This window comes from Notolepis coatsorum (genome assembly GCF_963971535.1).
Source record: "Notolepis coatsorum genome assembly, chromosome: 11".
In the NCBI taxonomy this organism is placed as follows: Eukaryota; Metazoa; Chordata; class Actinopteri; order Aulopiformes; family Paralepididae; genus Notolepis; species Notolepis coatsorum.
The window spans coordinates 71,178,890-71,199,792 of NC_140175.1; the positions used below are offsets into that span (position 1 = coordinate 71,178,890).

General features: G+C 43.0%; 1 protein-coding gene across 4 annotated transcripts in view; it reads left to right on the forward strand.

Annotated features, from left to right (window-relative positions):
* ptbp3 (polypyrimidine tract binding protein 3) overlaps positions 1-17,265 on the forward strand; it is a 66,063-nt gene extending 48,798 nt beyond the window's left edge. For 3 of the 4 annotated variants that reach the window (XM_084325181.1, XM_084325184.1, XM_084325182.1), the window contains 7 exons: positions 3,349-3,429; positions 4,621-4,775; positions 7,633-7,666; positions 8,223-8,315; positions 10,116-10,332; positions 13,065-13,142; positions 13,403-17,265. In XM_084325181.1, the coding sequence (XP_084181307.1) occupies positions 3,349-3,429; positions 4,621-4,775; positions 7,633-7,666; positions 8,223-8,315; positions 10,116-10,332; positions 13,065-13,142; positions 13,403-13,535 (791 nt within the window). In that variant the 3' untranslated portion in view covers positions 13,536-17,265. The remainder of the gene's footprint in view (positions 1-3,348; positions 3,430-4,620; positions 4,776-7,632; positions 7,667-8,222; positions 8,316-10,115; positions 10,333-13,064; positions 13,143-13,402) is intronic. The other variant, XM_084325183.1, reaches the window with a different exon arrangement.
* Positions 17,266-20,903: the final 3,638 nt, after the last annotated feature.

Genomic DNA, 20,903 nt, shown 5'->3' on the forward strand with positions numbered 1-20,903 from the left:
TCTGTAAAGGATGGTTCTGTGAGGGATGGTTCTGTGAGGGATGGTTCTGTAAAGGATGGTTCTGTGAGGGATGGTTCTGTGAGGGATGGTTCTGTGAGGGATGGTTCTGTAAAGGATGGTTCTGTGAGGGATGGTTCTGTAAAGGATGGTTCTGTGAGGGATGGTTCTGTAAAGGATGGCTGTTTCCTGCTCTGTTCTCCTCCTGATCTCTGTTTCTGTATTGAGAGTCACAATGAAAATGATTGGCCCGACTATGATATGAAAAGTGAAATAAATATACGCTGTATTGCCCACCAAATAGATGTATCCTATAGTCCTGAATAGGGATGTCGGGATTAACCGGTTTCACCATAACTGTGGGTAAATGACGTCACAGTTTCATAAGTGTAAGGATTGTAAAAGTGAAGAGCACATGGTCAGATCTTCATGGTTTATATAAATGTATTGTTAAGCGTTGAGAGAAAAATACAGATTAGGAGCTGCCATCAGCTGGTTAGGAGGCCTTAACCCTCAAGTCCCTTTCCAGTTCTGTGATCTTACTTTTAAGTATGGAAGGTGAGGGAGACAAAAAGTAATGTGTGACAACAGGAAGGGGGAGACGGAGGAAGAGGGGAGGGGGGAAGGGGGAGAGGGAGGAAGAGGGGAGGGAGGAAGGGGGAGAGGGAGGTGAACAAAGAAATCGGAGAAAAACCTCCAGTGTCCTGCATCCCGAATCACGTTGTTTGTGTTTGCGGAGTGAAATCTCCTTGTGAGTGTGTGTGTGTGTGCTGTGGTTTGTTTGCACATGCCACTTGAATGTTAGTTAACTCATTCGTTTTTCTTTTATTCTATTATTTTATTCTATACAGTCTCACGGACCTCAGTGTTACCATTGGAACTCATTCTGAGACCCCGAGAGTGCAATACCGGCCGAATCCTGCTAGGTCGCAGTATCGCCTACCCTTTGAAACCTTATTTCACACTGTGTGTTACATTGTATATGGTCCAGGCGGAGAATTTAGACCAAGCCAAGTGAATCGCTTCATCCGAGCACTTTGAAACGCGTTCAGCACACTCCATGCATATTTTGTGCCAGTTCATGTCAGGGACCCGATGGACATCAATACTGGAAATCGCGATCAGACAATTGGAATATTCTTTTTGGGATACCTCCTAGTAAAGGTAAGGACTATATGACATCAATCCTACTTTGATCCAACAATGATTTCACATCGATCGCAACGATCAACGTATGTAGTATTACCAAAAAGAATGCCGTTGCTGACGATCAAACATAATACCTATTATTATATACCTTTTTGATTTGGAAATAGTAACGTGTCCAGGCGAGCAACGCGAACGCCTTTAGCAAAATTCACATATCGCTCATATCGATAGTGATTATCAAATGAGCCATAGTATTGTCTCCATAGCTATAATATAGAATATAGATATAGCCCTGCAAACATCGTGGCGCACAGTGAAAATCCCTATATTTTAAAGTGTGGCCCATTGACTACAAGGATGGATAAAACGGCTGGCGCTGAAAGTGTTAAGACTGAAATACCAGCCTTATATCCACCAAAAAGTGCCTTAAATCGGCAGTATGGGAGCATTTTGGATATCTAATTTTTTTTGTTGAATTAGACTGATATCCAATCTGCCAAATGTTCCAACATGTCTGACATGTTCCAACATCTTCCAGATAATCATCCATCCCTGTATGACCAAGTCGAGGTAAACAATACTAAACTAGCTAATGTACACTGGGCTAAAACAGCTCCCCTGGAGCAGTTCACAGCGACTAGAGAAGTCCTTGTGTGTGCCGTGTTTACTTTCGTTTTCAGCTCCAAGTGAGGACTGGAGTGGGAGGGGCTGACACACACACACATACACACACACACACACACACACACACTCTCACACACATGTATATTCCTATTAACTATTATACATGGTTTTATGTAGCCACATACACTATCAAACTAACTGGATATAGTTGATGTTGATAATACATAGTGTAGTTCATTAGCTATATTATTATAAATATTCTAGTCCTTAAGTCTGCTATAGGTCTCTCTCTCTGACATGGATTAAGCTAATTATCGTTTTTAATTAACTTTTAGACTAAAATCTGTAGCAACTGTAGTTCAACCAACTGTTGAAGAGTCCTTTGCCAAGTCCATGAAATCTCAACACAAGCGGCGTGCCTGAGCCTGGTGTGGACATCAGACATAATGGGGATCCACAATAAAACAATCTGACCGCTCTGTTCCAAGAGACGGATAACTCAAAAGTGTGGCCAAGTCACTCGTGGTGTCGTACAAGCTTTTTTACGTTTTCTTTTTCAAATTTAGTTTAGAACTGCATCAACTGAAGTTATGTGAGGATGACCAGTAGTTACCTAGCAAACACAATAGGAAATTAACAGGAAATAAAACGCTCCTGAAATTAGGATTACTGTGGCAAAAATGCCACTGAGCAATGAGAAAATGTCAAATAAATCCAGCGTATTGCGTCAGTCACATTCAGGTGAGAGTTTGCCTTGTGTTAAGCCAGTATTTGGATGAACCTGCCCAGAAAGGCTAGTGTAGCAGAGTGCTCCTGCCTGATGCCTAATATGCCCCCCCCCCCCCACAGTTTAACACAGTTAAACAGTTTCAACCTTTCATTAACCCTTACAAGACAACATCTTGTAAGCGATGCATGGGAGCCTTACCTTTTGTGTGTGTGTGTGTGTGTGTTTAGGCATGTTTACTACTAGATGAATGCTATCAGCTGTTGACACACCCACCTCTATCACCCACCTCAAAGCCAGCCATGCATCCAGCAGATGTGCGTGTGCTTTTCTATTGTGTGTGTGTGTTTCTAGCCACCTAGCTTATCTTTAGCTACAGCTGCCTCCAGCAAACTATACTGATTTATTTGACTGTTTATTTGTGTGTGTGTGTGCGTGTGTGTGTGTGTGAATGAGGGAGACTCCCAAACTGTGTGTGAGAGAGACCCCCGAACAGGGTGTGTAGTCCACCTAAATTTAATTCCATGTACAGTGAATGAATATATTCATAATGTTTAGCTGTGACCAAGCAGCTAGTGCAAGACTGTCTGTCCGTTGGTCCGTCCGTCTGTCCCAAATATTTCCAAAAATACATAGTATTTTACTATACAAAGTCACAACATAGTACATGATGGAGACATGACATTTGCTACAATAATAGATATTGGTATCCCAAGGCATCATGACAAATATTACACCGATCAGCCAGATGGCGCTACGCTGTAGCTCTGATTGACACAAGACTTCCTAAACATGTCCACCTCATCTTTGCCACTGGGACCCCGTTTTTATTTGTGTGTTTGTGTTTTCAGGGGCTCCTGGTATCATCTCCTCTCCCTATGCTGGAGCAGCAGGCTTCGCCCCGACCATGGGCTTCCATGGGCAGACTGCAGGTAGTGACTGTATACTGTTACCGTAACCCATAACCTTTAACCCCCTAACCTGACCATGGGCTTCCATGGGCAGGTAGTGACTGTATACGGTTACCCTAACCCATAACCTTTAACCCCCTAACAAGGGCGGCTACGTGGCGTAGTGGGCAAGGCGCTCGCCACGAATGCGGAGACGCTGGGCTCGCCTGTTCGAGCCCAGCGCTCCACATTGCTTTCAGTTTAGCTGGTCGTTCATACTAATACACATTGGCCGTATTAGGGGGTGGGAAACTGATGGGTGGGGATCGGGCGTTGTGGACAGCGACTCCTACAGGTCGGTTGGTGCGCCTGCGCAGTAGAATCAGGAAGTGTCGGGGGCAGCGTGAGCCTCCCACGCGTTACTCCTCGACACTGAGAGATCGAGCTGCGCAGGTGAAAAGATGCGACTGCTGTTACCTCAAGTACCGGAGGGGACTTGTGCTATGTATGACTTAGTCCACATTGCAGCCGGCTTGTGGGAGGCAAGAAACAGCGTTCGTGACAGGGGAGGGTTGAATTGGATGATACGAAATTGGGATGGGAGAAAAATATAGAAAAATGGGAGAAAAAGTGGATAAAAAAAAAAAAAAAAATGTAACCCCCTAACCCGACCATGGGCTTCCCTCTGACTGCAGGTAGTGACTGTATACTGTTGCCCTAACCATGACCTTTAACCTCTAACCCCCTAACCCGATCATGGGCTTCCCTCTGACTGCAGGTAGTGACTGTATACTGTTGCCCTAACCATGACCTTTAACCTCTAACCCCCTAACCCGACCATGGGCTTCCCTCTGACTGCAGGTAGTGACTGTATACTGTTGCCCTAACCATGACCTTTAACCTCTAACCCCCTAACCCGACCATGGGCTTCCCTCTGACTGCAGGTAGTGACTGTATACTGTTTCCCTAATCCATGACCTTTAACAGGGTTCCCTTAAAAGGCCTTAAAGAGTTAATATGATTTTGGATTAGGAAGTTACTTCTATGTTGCGATAAATTCTCTGTTTTATTATTTAAATGTGTGGGTAGTATGGCGGTGAAATGGGTATTCAATTATATTCAAAGTTATCTTAAAGGATACTCGATTAACACCGATCACCCACCAAACAATAACAAAACATGAATAACCAAAACAGCATAGTAACAAAACTACTAATTCTAACATTTAATTAGAATATTTTCATTATATTTCAGGTCTCTCTATGCAGGCCATGCCAGGGGCTATGGGGCCTCTAACGTTGCCAAGCTCCGTGGGCCGTATGGCTCTGCACGGGATGGCGCCCCCTGCAGTTCACTCTGTGCTACTGGTCTCCAACCTCAACCCAGAGGTAGGGCCAACATGTACACACACACACACACACACACACACACACACACACACACACACACACACACACACACACACACACACACACACACAGTATGATACAGCATGATACAGCCATATTGAATGATGTGTTTGTGCAGCAGTGTATTAGGGGTAATATTGTATCCATGTCACTGTTTTGGTATCACTTCAGGTTACAGTGCTGAAAATGTTCTTGCTGGTTATACTCTGGTTGGGCCTCATGTATCAAGTAAAATACACCAAACTACAGAGAACTATTCAAATATACACCACATATGGAAATATAGATAAATAAATCAGACCCACTAAATAAAAGAAAAGAAAAAACAAATAGTAATTTTTGGGACCATTGTTTTTAGGGGTTAGATTTGTGACAAGGTTCTTGTTGTAATGACCAGTGCTGAATGGATATGGGAAAAGCTGGTAATGATGTATAATTGTGTGATTAAGGCCCAATTTCCTTCTCTTGGCTCTACCCCTCGTTTTGGAGTGCCCTCGACTAGGTAGTGGCCCTGTCAATATGAAGTTACAAGGGGTAGGGGTTGAAATCTTGACCTAGGAATTGGGACACCCGTCGTTTCTTATCAGTAGTAAAATAATATAAAGGACATATGTACTATGCAGTATGCATCAGCTTATTTGTTTATTGCAGGTCCTAGAAATGTAACCTACAGTGTAGTTTAACATATAATAATGATAGGCCTACATATTTATTGTATGTATCAAACACAGCACTTTATTTACAGTGTATTCTGAAATTATGTTAATTGTGTGCCTACAATCATTTAGAATTTTTTTTTTTTTACTGAAATGTAGTGGAACTAACATCTTTGGAACGCTGTGTGTCTGGAGAGAAAAGCCACACAATTCTGTGTTTTTCCTCAATATCTCCACGACACCTGTGAGTTACAAAACACCACCGGTTAGGGGGGCTGGGTGGTGTAGCGGAGATTGCGCTCGTCACCAATGCAAGAGACTCCGGTCTCGAATCCGGGTGTCAGCATTGCCTCTGGCTTGGGCCAGCCGTCATACTAACTCAATTGGCAGAGTTAGAGGGTGGAAGTCGATGGGTGGGGATTGGACGTTGTGGACAGCGACTCCTACAGGTCGGTTGGGGGACGCCTGCACAGCAGAGACGGGAAGTAACGGGGGTAGTGTGAGCCTCCCATGCGTTACACCTCGCCACTGAGAGTCCGTGCTGGCAGGTGAAAAGATGTGACAGGCTGCCTCCTTGTGTACCGGAGGGGACACGTGATGCAAGGCTTCTATCCTCCCTACAACCGACCAGTGGGGGGCATAGTCGAGCAACGTTCAAGACAGGGGAGGGGAGAATTGGATACACGAAATTGGGATGGGAGAAAAATAGAAAATAAGGAGAAAAAGTGGATACAAATAAAAACACCACCGGTTCTCTGTAAGCAGACCGGTCTCTCCTACATTACTGGCTGCGGATGAACCCGGAATGAGGAACATCCAGTTGAGCTGATCATAAAACTGACATAGCGATCATGTCCGCCGGTAAAATAAACTTTAAACCATTATTTTCTTCTTGATTTGCAGCAGTGGAAATGGTTGTAATCATCTTCGGAACGGTCTGAGATAGAAATAAAGCGACACGTGATTCAGCGTTTTTCCTCAAAGGGAAACGAAACCTTTACGTTCTTCCTTCTACCCCTCCGTTTGGAGTCAGCATCCGAGAACACTCCATTTGGAGTCAGCATCTGAGAACACTCCATTTTGGAGTCAGCGTCTGAAAACACTCCGTTTGGAGTCAGCGTCTGAAAACACTCCGTTTGGAGTCAGCGTCTGAAAACACTCCGTTTTGGAGTCAGCGTCTGAAAACACTCCGTTTGGAGTCAGCGTCTGAAAACACTCCGTTTGGAGTCAGCGTCTCAGAACACATGTTTGGAGTCAGCATCTGAGTTTGGAGTCAGCATCTGAGGCAGGGGCGTCCATTTGGTATGGCAAGGTATGGCACTCGCCATACCTTGGCAAATAATTTTTTTTTTTTTTTTTTTTTACAATTTTTTATGTTGAATTAGAATTAGAATGTCAACATTATGAACGAAGCTTCGAACTATTCGGTACAGCCCTAGCATGTTTTGATATTGTCAATTATCTCACTTTTACTAGGTGACTTTTGCTGTGACTAACTGAAATATGCCCAAAAAAAAGGAAATGGACATAGGGACGTTTTTTTATCAAAGGGCAGCAGAGACAAGTGATACAGGGACACGGGTAAGGTCTGGCTTAGTGATTATAATAGTGCAGTTCAGCATTCAGTAACCCATACTTTTTGTGAATGTGTTTTTGATACTACATTCTGTTGAACACACACCTCAAAACCGTACCTAAGGAAAATTGGCTCAATTGCAAGAAAAGTAATAGACAGTTATGATATTACATTCTGCATAATTCGTATGCAAAACATTGTGGTTCCCTGCTTTAGTCTGTTGACACATTTCTATACTAAAAATGCTTGTGTAGTCCTGTGTCATACCTAAATGTCATATAACTGAATTGTATAGAAACAACTCACCAAAAGTAACTATTGCACAACTGATTTGACAAAAAAATTCCACCAAGGGGGGGAAAACCCCCCTTTACCCCCCCCCCCCCCACCCCATCCTTGCCATACCTTGCCTTTTACTGAAAGGACGCCACTGATCTGAGGGCCAGGTGATCACTACTCCTAGACCCACAAAAGAACCAGGACACCCTAAGTTACGTGGCCATGTGCAAAACGGAGGGGTAGGGCCAAGTGCAAGTGCTAGGGCCAAGGGGGGGGGGGTATTGCAATTGGCCCTAAGACTGTTTCTTCCGTCTGTTTCCCTCAGAGCATCTCTCCTCAAGGACTCTTCATTCTGTTTGGTAAGAAAACACACACACACACACACTCACAGAATGGGCTTGAAAGGATAATTAAAGGGGCACTGCACCCAAAAAACAATGCAGATTTATTTTGCACATAATCTCACACACGTCCCAAAACAGTTTTGCACACATTAATTTAGTGAATGACAGTTATTGAGAGTAAATTTGTTTTCATATGGCCAACAGTGATGTCATCGTGGACATGAGTCGTGTTAATTATAGCTCCATGAAATGATGTAGATGAAAAGATAACAATACCATGTCTTATAGGGACTGCTACCTTGTCATTTAATTGAGCTGTAATTAACACAACACAAGGATTAAATGTCCCAGATGACATCACTGGTGGCCATATTCAAACTAAATGAATGTGTGCAAAACGGTTTAGTTTTTGGATGTGTGTGAGATTATGTGCACAATAAATCGGCATTGTTTTTTGGTGAAGTGCTCCTTTAAGCAAATAAGTGATTTACCTCAAATAAATTTACTTGTTCTCTCTCACCCTCTGTAATTGTGTCTCTCTTTCTCTCTCTCTCCATCCCTCTCCCTCTAGGTGTGTATGGTGACGTCCATCGCGTGAAGATTCTCTTCAATAAAAAGGAGAATGCGTTGATCCAGATGGCCGACGCCACTCAGGCGCAGCTTGGTGAGAATGGACCCGCCCCAAGCCCCGCCCCGCCCCGCCCCCCCTCTTTTCTCGATCATCCAATCGCAACGGTTACTTCCCTCGGACCACACTTTTGTTTCCACGGTCCCCGGGGATAGGAACGTTGGTACAAGTCCAGCCTGAGACAGAATGCACACAGGCTGTTCCCATTTTGGTCTAGAGACCTGGAATGATAATGAGACGTTTTAAGGGAATCAGAACGACAAACAGAGAAACCTTTACCCACAACATGACCAGAAAAATAACCACCGTAATGTGAAATTGTCAAGGTATCCCATTCGCTTTAACTTGCAGGGGCTGGTTGGTTGCTTCATGTTCAATGACCACCCAAAGATTGAAGGTCATTTAGGTCCAGGTGTAATTGGAACAAGACTGAAGTACAGACTGAAGCGGCTGAACTAGCACTCGTGTTTATTGCCCATTGGAAAAGTGCACATTTTGAGACAGACTATACTAAGTGTTATGAGGTGACCTGACGAGTGCTTGAGTTTTACTCTTGAAAAGCTGTAGGAACCCTGTAAATGTAGATGCTTTGATTTGAATGTAGGAGTAAACACTCCAATATAAGTCGACACTCAATCAATCACCAACGCGCGCGCGTTAATGAACTGTGCTGCTAACTGATTTTATTTCATTCATTGTTGTTGTCTTATATGTCGACTTACAGTATATTAACACTTTGAGCACCGGCTATTATCCTCATCCTGTAGTAAATGCGCCACGCTTTAAAATATAGGCATTTTCACTGTGTGTCGCGGTGTTTGCATGGCTATATCTATATTCTCTATTATAGCTATGGAGACAATACTATGGCTCATTTGACAGTGACTATCCCTCGTCTAACATGTAAAAAATAATGAATTGTTTCATGTATACGTTCGCGTGTTATCCCGTGGTGAATATTGTATAGTTTTAGAGTGATCCTAGTTAATTCCTGGAAACTGCGTTATGGAGCGATATGTGAATTTAGCTAAAGGCGTTCGCGTTGCTCGCCTGGACAAGTTACTATTTCCAAATCAAAGGTATATAATAGGTATTATGTTTCATCATGAATGCAACAAAGGGGGGGGATCGTTTTTTGATGCTCTGATTGTCGGCAACAGCATTTTTCTTTTAATACTACATATGTTGATCGGCTGGATCGATGTGAAATCATTGTTGGATCAAAGTAGGGTTGATGTCGTATAGTCCTTACCTTTGATCGGGGTTATTCCAAAAAGAATATTCCAATTGTCTGATCGCGATTTCCAGTATTGATGTCCATCGGGTCCCCGACATAATCTGGCACAACACATGCATCAAGTGTCCTGGGCGCGTTTCAAAGTGCTCGCATGAAGTGATTTACTTGGCTTGGTCTAAATTCTCCGCCCGGACGACATTAGATGTGACACACAGTCTGGAACAGGGTTTCAAAGGGTAGGCGATACTGCCACCTAGCAGGATCTGGCCGGTATTGCACTCTCGGGGTCTCAGTATGGCTTTCAACGGTAACATAGAGGTCCGTGAGACAGAATAGAATATTAAAATCGAAAAAAAAAGGTAAACCGACCAAATAACGTATATATAAGTGATTGCCGTTCAGCGGTTGGCGAGCAAACACGTATACGTGAATGGCGCAGAATGAGTTAATGGACCTTTAGATATTTTAGATTGAATATTTTATATGCATATACATTTTGTTTATTTTTTATACATGGAAGTACACAAAGAAATGACAAACGAAATGTTGAATTTTATATTTAAGGCGGTCCGCTAACTGGTTTCCCCCCCTCTTGACAGCGATGAGCCACCTTAACGGGCAACGTCTGCACGGCAAAGTGATCAGAGTAACGGTTTCTAAGCACCAGACGGTCCAGCTGCCCAGAGAAGGTCAGGAGGACCAGGGTCTCACTAAAGACTTCTCTGGATCACCTCTGCACCGGTTCAAGAAGCCCGGATCCAAGAACTTCCAGAACATCTTCCCTCCCTCCGCCACGCTGCATCTCTCCAACATACCGTAGGTTTATAATACGTGGTACACACACACACACAAACAGTGGCTCAGGAGGTTGATTCTTTGGCAGGTTGACAGGTGTGTGAATGTGTGAGTGAATGGGTGAATGTGAGGCATAAGTTGCAAATCACTTTGGATAAAAGCTGTTATTATATATTATATTTATATTATATATAAATGCAGTCTATTTACCATAAATGCAGTTCATTTATACACACGCACACACACACACACAAGCAACACATGGAAACACTTCAGTAAGTGTTGCATGCTTTAGAACTATGTCTAGAATATGGGAAAATATATATTGCATTTTTTGCTGATTATCCATTAAAAAGGTTGTTTGACGAGTGATATTGTCATACCCAGTCCTTTTTATCAACTGTGATATATTAATGGTTAAGTCGTTAGTAATAACATGCTGGACTCTATTCTTAATGTCTCTGTATCCCTAAAGGAATGGACATGTTTGTTAGATTTCGATCAATCAGCCAGTATCACCTCTTCATCTGTTGCCTTGTGTTATCACCTCTTCATCCGTTGACTCTGCGTTGTGTTTAATCTCTCCGACGTCTCCTCATACTGGCTGTACAATCTTTGTCATTCCCCTTTAATGCAATCCGTAATCATAATAATTCACCACCTTCGTAAGAATTCGACACTTGACAGCGTAATACCTTTCTCGGAAAACGTTGTTTATTCCATAAACAAAAGCCTCGTAATCCGATGGAAGCCAATTCTGTATTGTCCTTGAAAAGTCTTTGGAAGAAAACTAAATTCATTATTCTATCGTCTTCTGCTGTTCAGTCCAATGGTGGCTAAGGCCTTGTTGTTAGCCAAAACCCTTCTCCCGTTTGCCGAAGCTAATGATGATGTGTCATCTCCCCTCCCCCACCGGCAAGGGTGAGAGAGAGATGGACGTCTCTGATCCACGTCCGCTCGCGTCCGCATCTTCTCTTAGTCTAACTCATACGCAACACTCGCATTATAATAATCATCATCATCATTCATCAATGACAGGCCCGCCCCTCTTCTGGTTGTCATGTGACGCGTTGTCATGGCAACTGCTTTCAACCTTTAACACACATTAAACTGCCGTTTCTATTTCTAATGATGGCAAACTCTCCCCATCGCTCTGACCCAAACCTCCTGCTGCTGTTCTTATCAGTTGTTTATGTGCTGATGGAATGCAGACACCCTGCTCGCTGCTACAACACTGACTGATTCTCTCTACCGTCCTCCTCCTCCATGTACATACCTTTCTGACCTAGCACCGTTAGATGCTGTCACCCACCGATATATATATACATTATAGTGTTGTCACGATACTGGAATTTCGACTTCGATACGATACCTTGAAAAGTATCGATACTTCGATACCATTTCGATACCAAAAAAAAATATATATATATATATATATATATTTTTTTTTATATAAACAAATTTAGCTTTTGTTGCTGGTTGATTCTCCTCAGCTTCTCTCTGGTACTATAAGAGAAGATAAATATAACACTTTTAAAACCCTTTGTTTATCTTTAGATCACACATTTAAAAATAACTGTTCATCTCACTTCAATCATTTTTATTGCAAATGCAGAACATGGTATTTTCTCAAGCAGACAGATGTAAACACTGTAATCTGTGTTGCATGTACCTGACAAACTGAACTGTTTGTATTACAGTTAGTAACAGTTTCGATTTTTAGTAAGCATTTTAGTAACGTTACATTTTCAACAAGATTGCTGCTATTTAAACACTTGATGGAAACGGGGTAACGTTAACCTTATGTCGACTGTAGTATTGTATGACCTCGACATAACGTTTAAACGTTAACGTTACTCCGTTTCCATGCAGTAATTATAACGGTGGCCAGCTAAGCTAACGGAGCTAACTGCTAGAAGTAGCTAACGTTAGCTGGTAGCTGTAACGTTACAACGAATCAGCTGTTGATATTATGCGCCATCAGTAGACAACGTATCATGTATTAAACTAGAGTTAATGGTTTAATGCTTCAGTCACAGTGACGTTGAAAGAGCAGCTGTCACGAACCTCTTTCATTTCTTTATGGAGATCCGCGCTGGCACTGCTAAAATGTTTATTTACAAACTGAAGACGGCTCTGTGACTCTGTGAGGGGGAGGGCTGGAGCAGGCGGAGGGGCAAGCGCGCTCTGAACAGCGTGTCAACAACTTGCTGTAGAACACTCGCCAGCTGGTACCGATACTACAGAAAGTATCGGTATTTCGGGAAATGAGTATCGAAGCCGTTTTAAATATTCAGTATCGATATGTATCGATACTTCGATATTTTTGACAACACTAATACATTATATGCATATAGAAAAACATAGACATCCTTCATGTTGGATGACAGAACATGGGACTAAATGGCATTCATTCATGGATTTGTTTTCCCTATACCTCCATAGACCACATAATAAAGTTCTCCTCTCATTCTCTTTCCACTTCTCCTCTCCATGCCCTCCTTATTTTCCTCTCTCCTCTCCTTGCCGTGTTCTCCTCTCTTGCCCCACCTCTCTCCTCTCTTGCCCCACCTCTCTCCTCTCTTGCCCCACCTCTCTCCTCTCCTGCCCCATTCCTCTCCCCTGCTCACCTCCTCTCTATTTTTCTCCACTCCTCTCTCATCTACCTTTCCATCTCCTCTCCCATCTCCATCTCCCTTGCCCTTTCCTGTCCTCTCCTCCCCATCAACCCTTGCCCTCTCCTCTCCTCTCAGGCCTTCTATCACAGATGACATGTTAAAGGATCTATTTGCTGGAACTGGATACACAGTCAAGGCCTTTAAGTTCTTCCAGTGAGTAACATTCAATTCTGACTCCCATCAGCTTTATGTTTCATGATGCTATTGGTTGATAAAAAAATCAAATACAAATCTTTAAGAGTTTTAAGATCATTTGTCATTCGTTCATTTATTCATTCAGCTGGATTGACTTTACAAAAACTCAAATGATGGCAAGTGATTCACATGTTCTCATCTATATCTGTGTGTGTGCTATGTGTTTATGTGTGTGTTTTTGTTTGTGTTTGAATGTGTGTGTTTGTCTGTGTCTGTAGGAAGGACAGGAAGATGGCGCTCATCCAGCTGGGTTCTGTAGAGGAGGCCATCCAGGCTCTGATCGACCTTCACAACCACGACCTGGGAGACAACCACCATCTCAGAGTCTCCTTCTCTAAATCTACTATCTGACCTATGACCTTTAACCCCCCCCCCCTCCCCTCCTGACCTATAACATAACCTACAACCTAGGAGATGGTTATCATTGTCTCAGAGCATCATTCTCTAAATCTATCATCTGACATATAGGACCTTTACCCCCTAACCTATGACCCCATGACTTGATTTTAGAAGACAGCGGAGGGTGGATCCTTAAATCTACCCTCTGACCTATATCCTTTACTGCCTGAACCTGACCCGACAACTTGGGAGACCAACGACCACCATTTCAATGTCATTCCACTGCCCTGTTCATGTGGTCCTCGGAAACTCAGAAGTTCCGACCTAGGGAATTCTGTGACCTTTTGCAGACAACCTGCGAAGCATTCACATGTCAAAGTCAGGAAATCACTGACTGAGTTTTAAATGTTATCAGTAAAAGCGCATGATGCTTTTACTCATGTGCAACTAGGGTACCAACATTCTCTCTGTCTTTCTGAGATCGTTTATCTGATCCTGGTGGGCTGTTCATGTGATATTTCTGGGTTGGAAACTCGTTCATCCGATAGACCCGACACCACATGAACACCTACCATCTGACCTATAGATACTCATGGCCCCCTACGGCTAGCATTGCTACAAGTCTTTCTTTATGCTTGTCAGCTGTCCCCCACACCCTCTGACCCTGATCCCTAGTTTTAAAGGAACAAGCCAATACACTTATTTGCCATCTTCCCCCGAGTCAGATGAGAAAATTGATATGATTTTAATCTCTGCGCATCAGTTTTGGGGTTGTTGGAAGTTGTATTGCTTCACTTTTGATGGAGCTAGGCTAGCTGCTCCCTACTGCTTCCAGTCCTTGTGCTAAACTAGGTTTTCATCCAGACCATGCTCTCCAGCAGGACCTAGGACCGGACAATGATATGACAGACTCATTAAGGGTTCAGTGGAATTTTTTATAAATGCTGTATGAAAAACAATGACCAGATCATTTAACATCGTCATTGTGAATATGTTGTAACTCCATGATCTCATTGTCCAGTCCTTGGTTTTTACTCCCAGACTCCCAACCCCACCCCCGACTGACTGTTGACCCCTGAGTCAACTGACTACTTGACAGACTGACTGTAACTAACTAGTTGGCTACCTGACTTGTTGACTAGTTAGTTTGCAGACTATGGGACTAGTAGACTAGTTAGTACATTAACTAACTAACTAACTTTTTTGTGAGTTTGTTGACTTGCTGACGACAAGCATACTAGACTGGCTGACTTGAGACTGCAGGCCTTATGGTAGAAACTATCCTACCCTGTGATTGGCCAGCAGATCGGATAGCAGCCTGTGATTGGTCAAAAGACTGGAAAGAAGCCTGTGATTGGAGGACAGGAACACCCTTTATATGGGCACATTGGTGGGTGGACGGGAAGTCCTCTTCATCGCACTGACTCTTGGCAACGCGTCGTGCCAGACCAGGACCAATGACGTAGCAGAGCGTAGGCGGACGGACCAATGACGTAGCAGAGCGTACAGTAGGTGGATGGACCAATGGACTGCTGTGGAATGTTCAAATGTTGACCCCCAGAAAACTTCTGTCCCTTTTTGGGAACCCCTCAGCCTGCAAGCAGCAGTTCAAAGACTCCACACCTACACTGCTTAGAAACCAGATGCGGTTCTAATAGCTGTCGCAAAACATTTAGAAAATGCGTCTGAAGCCACAGTGCAGCGTGGATTGTCACAATACGGTTAAGAGGAGTACCTGCGCTGACACTCTTGAAATGCTCTTCAGCCCCCTTTCCCCAAGACCAACTCCCTGCACCTCAAGCACAACCAGGGTCAGAGGGGAGAGAGGACCTGAGCCCGTCTGTGCTGCGCTGAAGAACCCTGTAGCTGGAGACGTGTTGATACAACAGGAGTTCTAAAACTTCTGTCCCGTGACCCAAATGAGAAGTTCATAGCCTCTCACCCTGGGACTAGTTGGAAACATATTCTTGTCCTGTGAGGACGCACCAGAAACAAACGCCAGTGGCCCGTTTTGGCCTGTAGTTGAAGAAACACTGGTATTAGATGATATATAGTATGATGTAGTGACTGGGTGGAAAAAGTGTGTCCCCGCAATCTGGCTCTTTACAGTTGCCAGTTTCCCCCAAATGGGCCACTGTCTTTACACTGCAGGCTCAGCGTCTGTCCTCTATTTTGGCTCAATGGTTCCCAGGCGGGCCATCCATGTTGGGGGGCGGGGGATCAGTTTCCAGATGGACCATTGTTTTTTGCCTCGCGGGTCCTGCATCTGTCCTCCATGTCGGATCATTTAGTCTGGAGACGTTCACCATGGTTAAGCTACCGTGGTTAGCAAAGCCTTTACATTCTTACGAGGGTCGTTGGCCGAGGTTCTTTACATTGGATGAGGTCAAGGCGGCTACAACAAAACAATCATGTTTCCTTGACAACATTGCGGATGTTTGGCAACCACAGCCCCGCCCCCCGCTGGGACCAACTGAACTGTTTTGATTCAAATTAAATGTCAAAAGTGATTGAACGGAAGGAAAGCTTGACGCAGGTAAAATGAACCAGTGTCCCAGAGTGCCGAGTTGTTTATGTCCGTGAAACTCAACTCGACCTTGTGATCCTCAGTCTTAGTCGTCGACCCACTGAGTAGCATTGCATTGTGGGTAATCACCACCCCATGCGTGAGTCAGCTGAATGGCCACGGTTGTGATTATCTGTCGACTGCAACAACAACATCCAAGTGTTTTGTTTTATGTAAATGCAAGGCAAATGATGGTGTCACTGTTAACCTTAAAGCAAAACAAAGACAAACCCTTCTCAAAACAGAAATTGAAAATATTATTTTGAAGTTTACAGTCTTAACTAAAAGCAGAAAGTTATTCAGGTTCTATAGCTTAAGGATTGTCGAATTTTTGAGGAAGAAAAAAAAAGGTTACTTATTTTGATAATTAGTTGTTTTTTATGAAACAAGTAAATCAATGTGAAACCTCGCCGGGTTTTTATACCACTAGAACCCTACCAGAAATCACAGAGAGAAGAATCATATTTACTATGGAGTTACTTCATTTCACGTGCCTTATTATGTGTTCATAATCAACTAGTTTTTAGTCTTTTATCTAAGTTCTGTTGTTGTGTGATTGGTGAGTGGGTTGCTTTTAGTTTCATTGTTCCTGTTTTGTTTCATTCTTTTTTCTTCTTTTTAATGTTCTTTTATAGCAGTTTTATTTGTGGGGATTTGTTTTGAAAATGTAAGTTAATGCCTGGTGCTTTGAGTGCACTTCGAAAGAAAACTAAAACGAATGGTTAAAAACTCCAGAATATCTGGGGTGGCCTGAGGCTCTCTCCCAACGCCACCTGTCTGTTTGCGAGTGTGTGTGTTCACATGGTTGTGTTGCTGTTGTGTGTGCTATGTGAGTTGCTGTGTGTGTGTATATATATGTATGAATACATATGTGTGCGTTCCTGTACATGTGCATGTTTCTGTGTGTGTGCTTGGAGCAGATCTTAGGCCACTCAGCAGGTCAGGTACACCTCCATCGTTACCGTTTGTGGGGTGAACCTGTGAGAGACGGTTCCTTCTGTGTTTTTTTCTTTTGGGTTTGTTTCTCTTGATTTACTGTAGCTGATGCTGTTATTAGGGGCTTCAGCCCAAGTTGGATTGTAGATGATGCTTTATACCATGTTTTCACCTTCAAAGACCTGGGCTAAAACGATAGCTGAATATGTTTTTGAATACTTGAGGGGGGGGGGGGGGGGGGGGGGGGCACAAGGACTTGCTTGACTTTCAAATCGTCACTGCCGGATGACGCTCTTGTGTCTCCAAAAAAAGACAACTTTTCAGGAATTTAGAACTAGTGAAATTTGAACGTGTTTCATAGGACCTATCATCATGGAACACAGGGCGGTGTAAACTTTAATCTGTTAATTAAAACACATTTGAAACAAATTCAATCTCAAGCATGACGAAGCAAAGAAAAAAAATCAAACAAGGAGAGCTTGATTTATAGGATCTTGCACATTATGTGTCTTGGATGCGAGGCTTTTTAAGTATCTGGTGAAATAAATCAAGCATGCCTTACCTAGTTCAAATATCTATTCAAATGTTTATGTTCAGGTCTTATTCTTTGGTTGTGGTTTTCTGGTCCTCAGTCTGCAGCACCCCCTGTTGGTCACATTGTTTAATCACAATCCATAAGTGCCTGAGGGGTCACGTTTTTTACCAATTATTTACTGACTGTTGGAAGTATTACAGCCTAAGATACAATTTGATTCATTTAGACCAGGCTATGAATAGCCAATGCTAAGCTTATGTAACCGAGTGGATTTGAACCTTGGCTGGTTGACTACAACCGACTAATCAGTAGTGTACACTTAGTCAACCAAAATCATGTGGTATGTGAATGTTATACATCACCTGAAAGTACACAACCTCCACTGTCTAAGTACGGATTTACACATCACTCCAACTTAATGAATTTAGATAAAGCCACACTCCTACGCAGAGCTGTCTCTCTACGCCTGTACACAACAGCCTGTAGAACAGATAATACGACGAGTATGTACAACCACCAGTTAGTTACTTCCTGTTTGGGTAGATATGTTTGCAGTGGTACGTGACGATAAAGCATGGCTCATCTGATCATTTTAAACGGAATTACAGTTTATGGTTCTTTGTCTGACATATTGCAACATGAAAGAAAAACATTCAGAACCACAGCAAGTTACGATTTGATCAGTCCACACAGACGTTCAAAAGCATGGGTCGCTTCCACTCGTTTGCCATCTTGAAACGTGCATTAAGGTTTTGTTTAATTGACCGCTGCTCACGTTGCAGACACGCATAACCTTGACACGAATACCCACAATGCAAAGCGATGTATCGGACGTTGCGCTCCGTTCCGTTGGCACTTATGGGTTGTTGCCTGAATGTTTGTGGATGCAGACTTTTGTGTATTAAACTGATTCATAGAATCAGCCCCCTGAGCGCACACTGGAGCGTAAGAAACTTGTCATTACAGTCTGTGATTGTAGTTTTGTGCAAAACCAAACCACGCACCCTTGAATGGCTGGACTTGGGAAGGATGTTGAGACGATGTTTTTTTTTTTTTTTTTTTTAATTATATAAAAGTGTTTATCGCTTTTTACTATTGGGCAGTCCAGTAGAGAGAGAGAGAGAGGAGGAACGGGAGACAGAGTGGGGGGAAGACATTCGGCAAATAACGACGGGTCCGGGAATCGAACCCGGGTCGGCCGTGCCGCGACTCAGCGCGTTATGTGGTTCGCCACTGGGGCGCCCTGAGACAATGGTATTTTTCCATAGAAAATTAAGTAATTTTGTGTTGATATACATTGTTTATCTCATATCTGGTTAAAACGGGAACAATTGTAATATAGAGAAATATGACCTTGGTTTTGAAAAATTATTAAACGAAAATGTAAATTCATATATTTTTCTGTTGTAGCCGGATGTGTGAATATATCAATGGTTTGTTATAAACTAAAATATATGTTTTTCTCCTATGCAAAAATCCTACCATGCATTATCTTAACATCCTTCGTAGGTCCGGGGTCCAACTATGGAAAGCGGGTGTGGTTAACTTATGTGTTTTAAAAGCAACGGATGACAGGTTGCCATGTGTTCTTATAAACATGCTGACACACTCCCAAACTACCCTCACAGATGTAAAAGACAGCCCCCCCGCCCCTTTTTTTTTAAGCAGATTCTTTAATTTATGATGCCTTCACTGTTATTTTGAAGCCTCCTTCTCTAAAGGCATAGTTCACCCAATTTACAACTCACCGCAAACATTCCCAACCCCCCCACCACACACACATACAGCGGTTTATGAAAATGGGACTCTGATCGTGGTTACGCTAACCCAGTGGGATTCCCAGGGATACTTGAGGGAGGTACTGGCGTGTTCAGAGAAAGATAACTGCCTAGAGGTTAGTGAGAAAACAGGAAAACATACTTCAAAGTGTTGGCTCCTGTCTCGAACGAAGGTATTCTTTGTACAACAGTATGTACTATACAATATACTAATACTGTGAGTATCTACTTTTGTATCTGCAGTAGCTTTAGTGGGAGAGAGGATCACCTTTTGACGTTCCGTCCGCTTGCCATAGCAAGGCAGCGCTGCTCTAACACACGGGAGCGGAGACCTCCTTAACCCTTTCACAGCCACACTACAGACCGTCTAGTGTGGTAGTGAAAGGGTTAGCCTTCTGTAGTGTGGTTGTGAAAGGGTTAACCCTTTGTCGTGTGGCAGTGAAAGGGTTAACCATTTGGTAGTGTGGTAGTGAAAGGGTTAAAGTCTGTGAATCCAGCCCAGATAACGGGGAACCTTGAAGGAACTATGCCTTTTTTTTTTTTTTTTTTTTTTTTTTTAATGATCCCCTGATTCCCTAGACATTATTTTAGATATACAAACGGGAAACAAGCCAGACTCTAAATGCTGAGCAACACACACACACACACAAACACAATGAATTATTCTTTGCATACAAAGATCGTGGAAAAGGTATTGAATATTTTGTTTGGCAAACACGTGGTGGCTAAAAACGTCAATGACAAACACGCACACACACAAACCTGTGACCGTAGTGTTGTTAACTCAGGCACCCTGCTTCAGCCATGCCTTTGCCTTCAGAACTGAGCTCTGGCCTTCTGTGGTCAGAGACTATTGGCTGGTGTTTTTGTTAATTTTTCTTTTTTACTCAAAACAAGTCACAAATAACAGGACCAAAGTTTATGTGCCTTTCATTGATCATTCGCATGGTTTTTCTCCTGTGTGACATCTTAAGATGATCTGTTAATTCTCTCACATGTTGTAAGGTTAGAATGCTGGACAGCCCCCGCTGTAGCTTGTTCCACCTGTCTCGTCACCATGGCAGCAAAGTGTCCATTCTACCCTTCCTGATTCGATGGCTGGACAGCCCCCCCCACCACACCTTGTAGCTTTATCCAAAGCCATACGATGAGAGAGTTTGACCAGGTTGTACTATGGGAATCATGTTGCTGTGTGTTAACCGCAAAATAGGCAACAATACCCTCTATTACATTGCCACGGTAATGAACTAAAGATCAGCTGGCATGGAATCATAAGTCGCCTAACATGGCTGTCATGGAAAACTCGTGGCCAAACTCTTAATATCCATGGCTCTGGTCTTCCCCCTTCCCGACACAACATGACAGCAAAGTGTCTGTTCTATTCATTCTACTTTTATGGCTGTAGCTTTTTATTTGTATTTCTTTTCTATGGTTGCCGGAGGGTGATCATACAGATGTTGTTTTACGTTGTATTGTGTTATTCTGATGATGATTGTTGGAGCATGTGATGCAAGACAGATTTTTGTGTGTGAACGGACAATAAAAGTTTTATCTTATCTTATCTC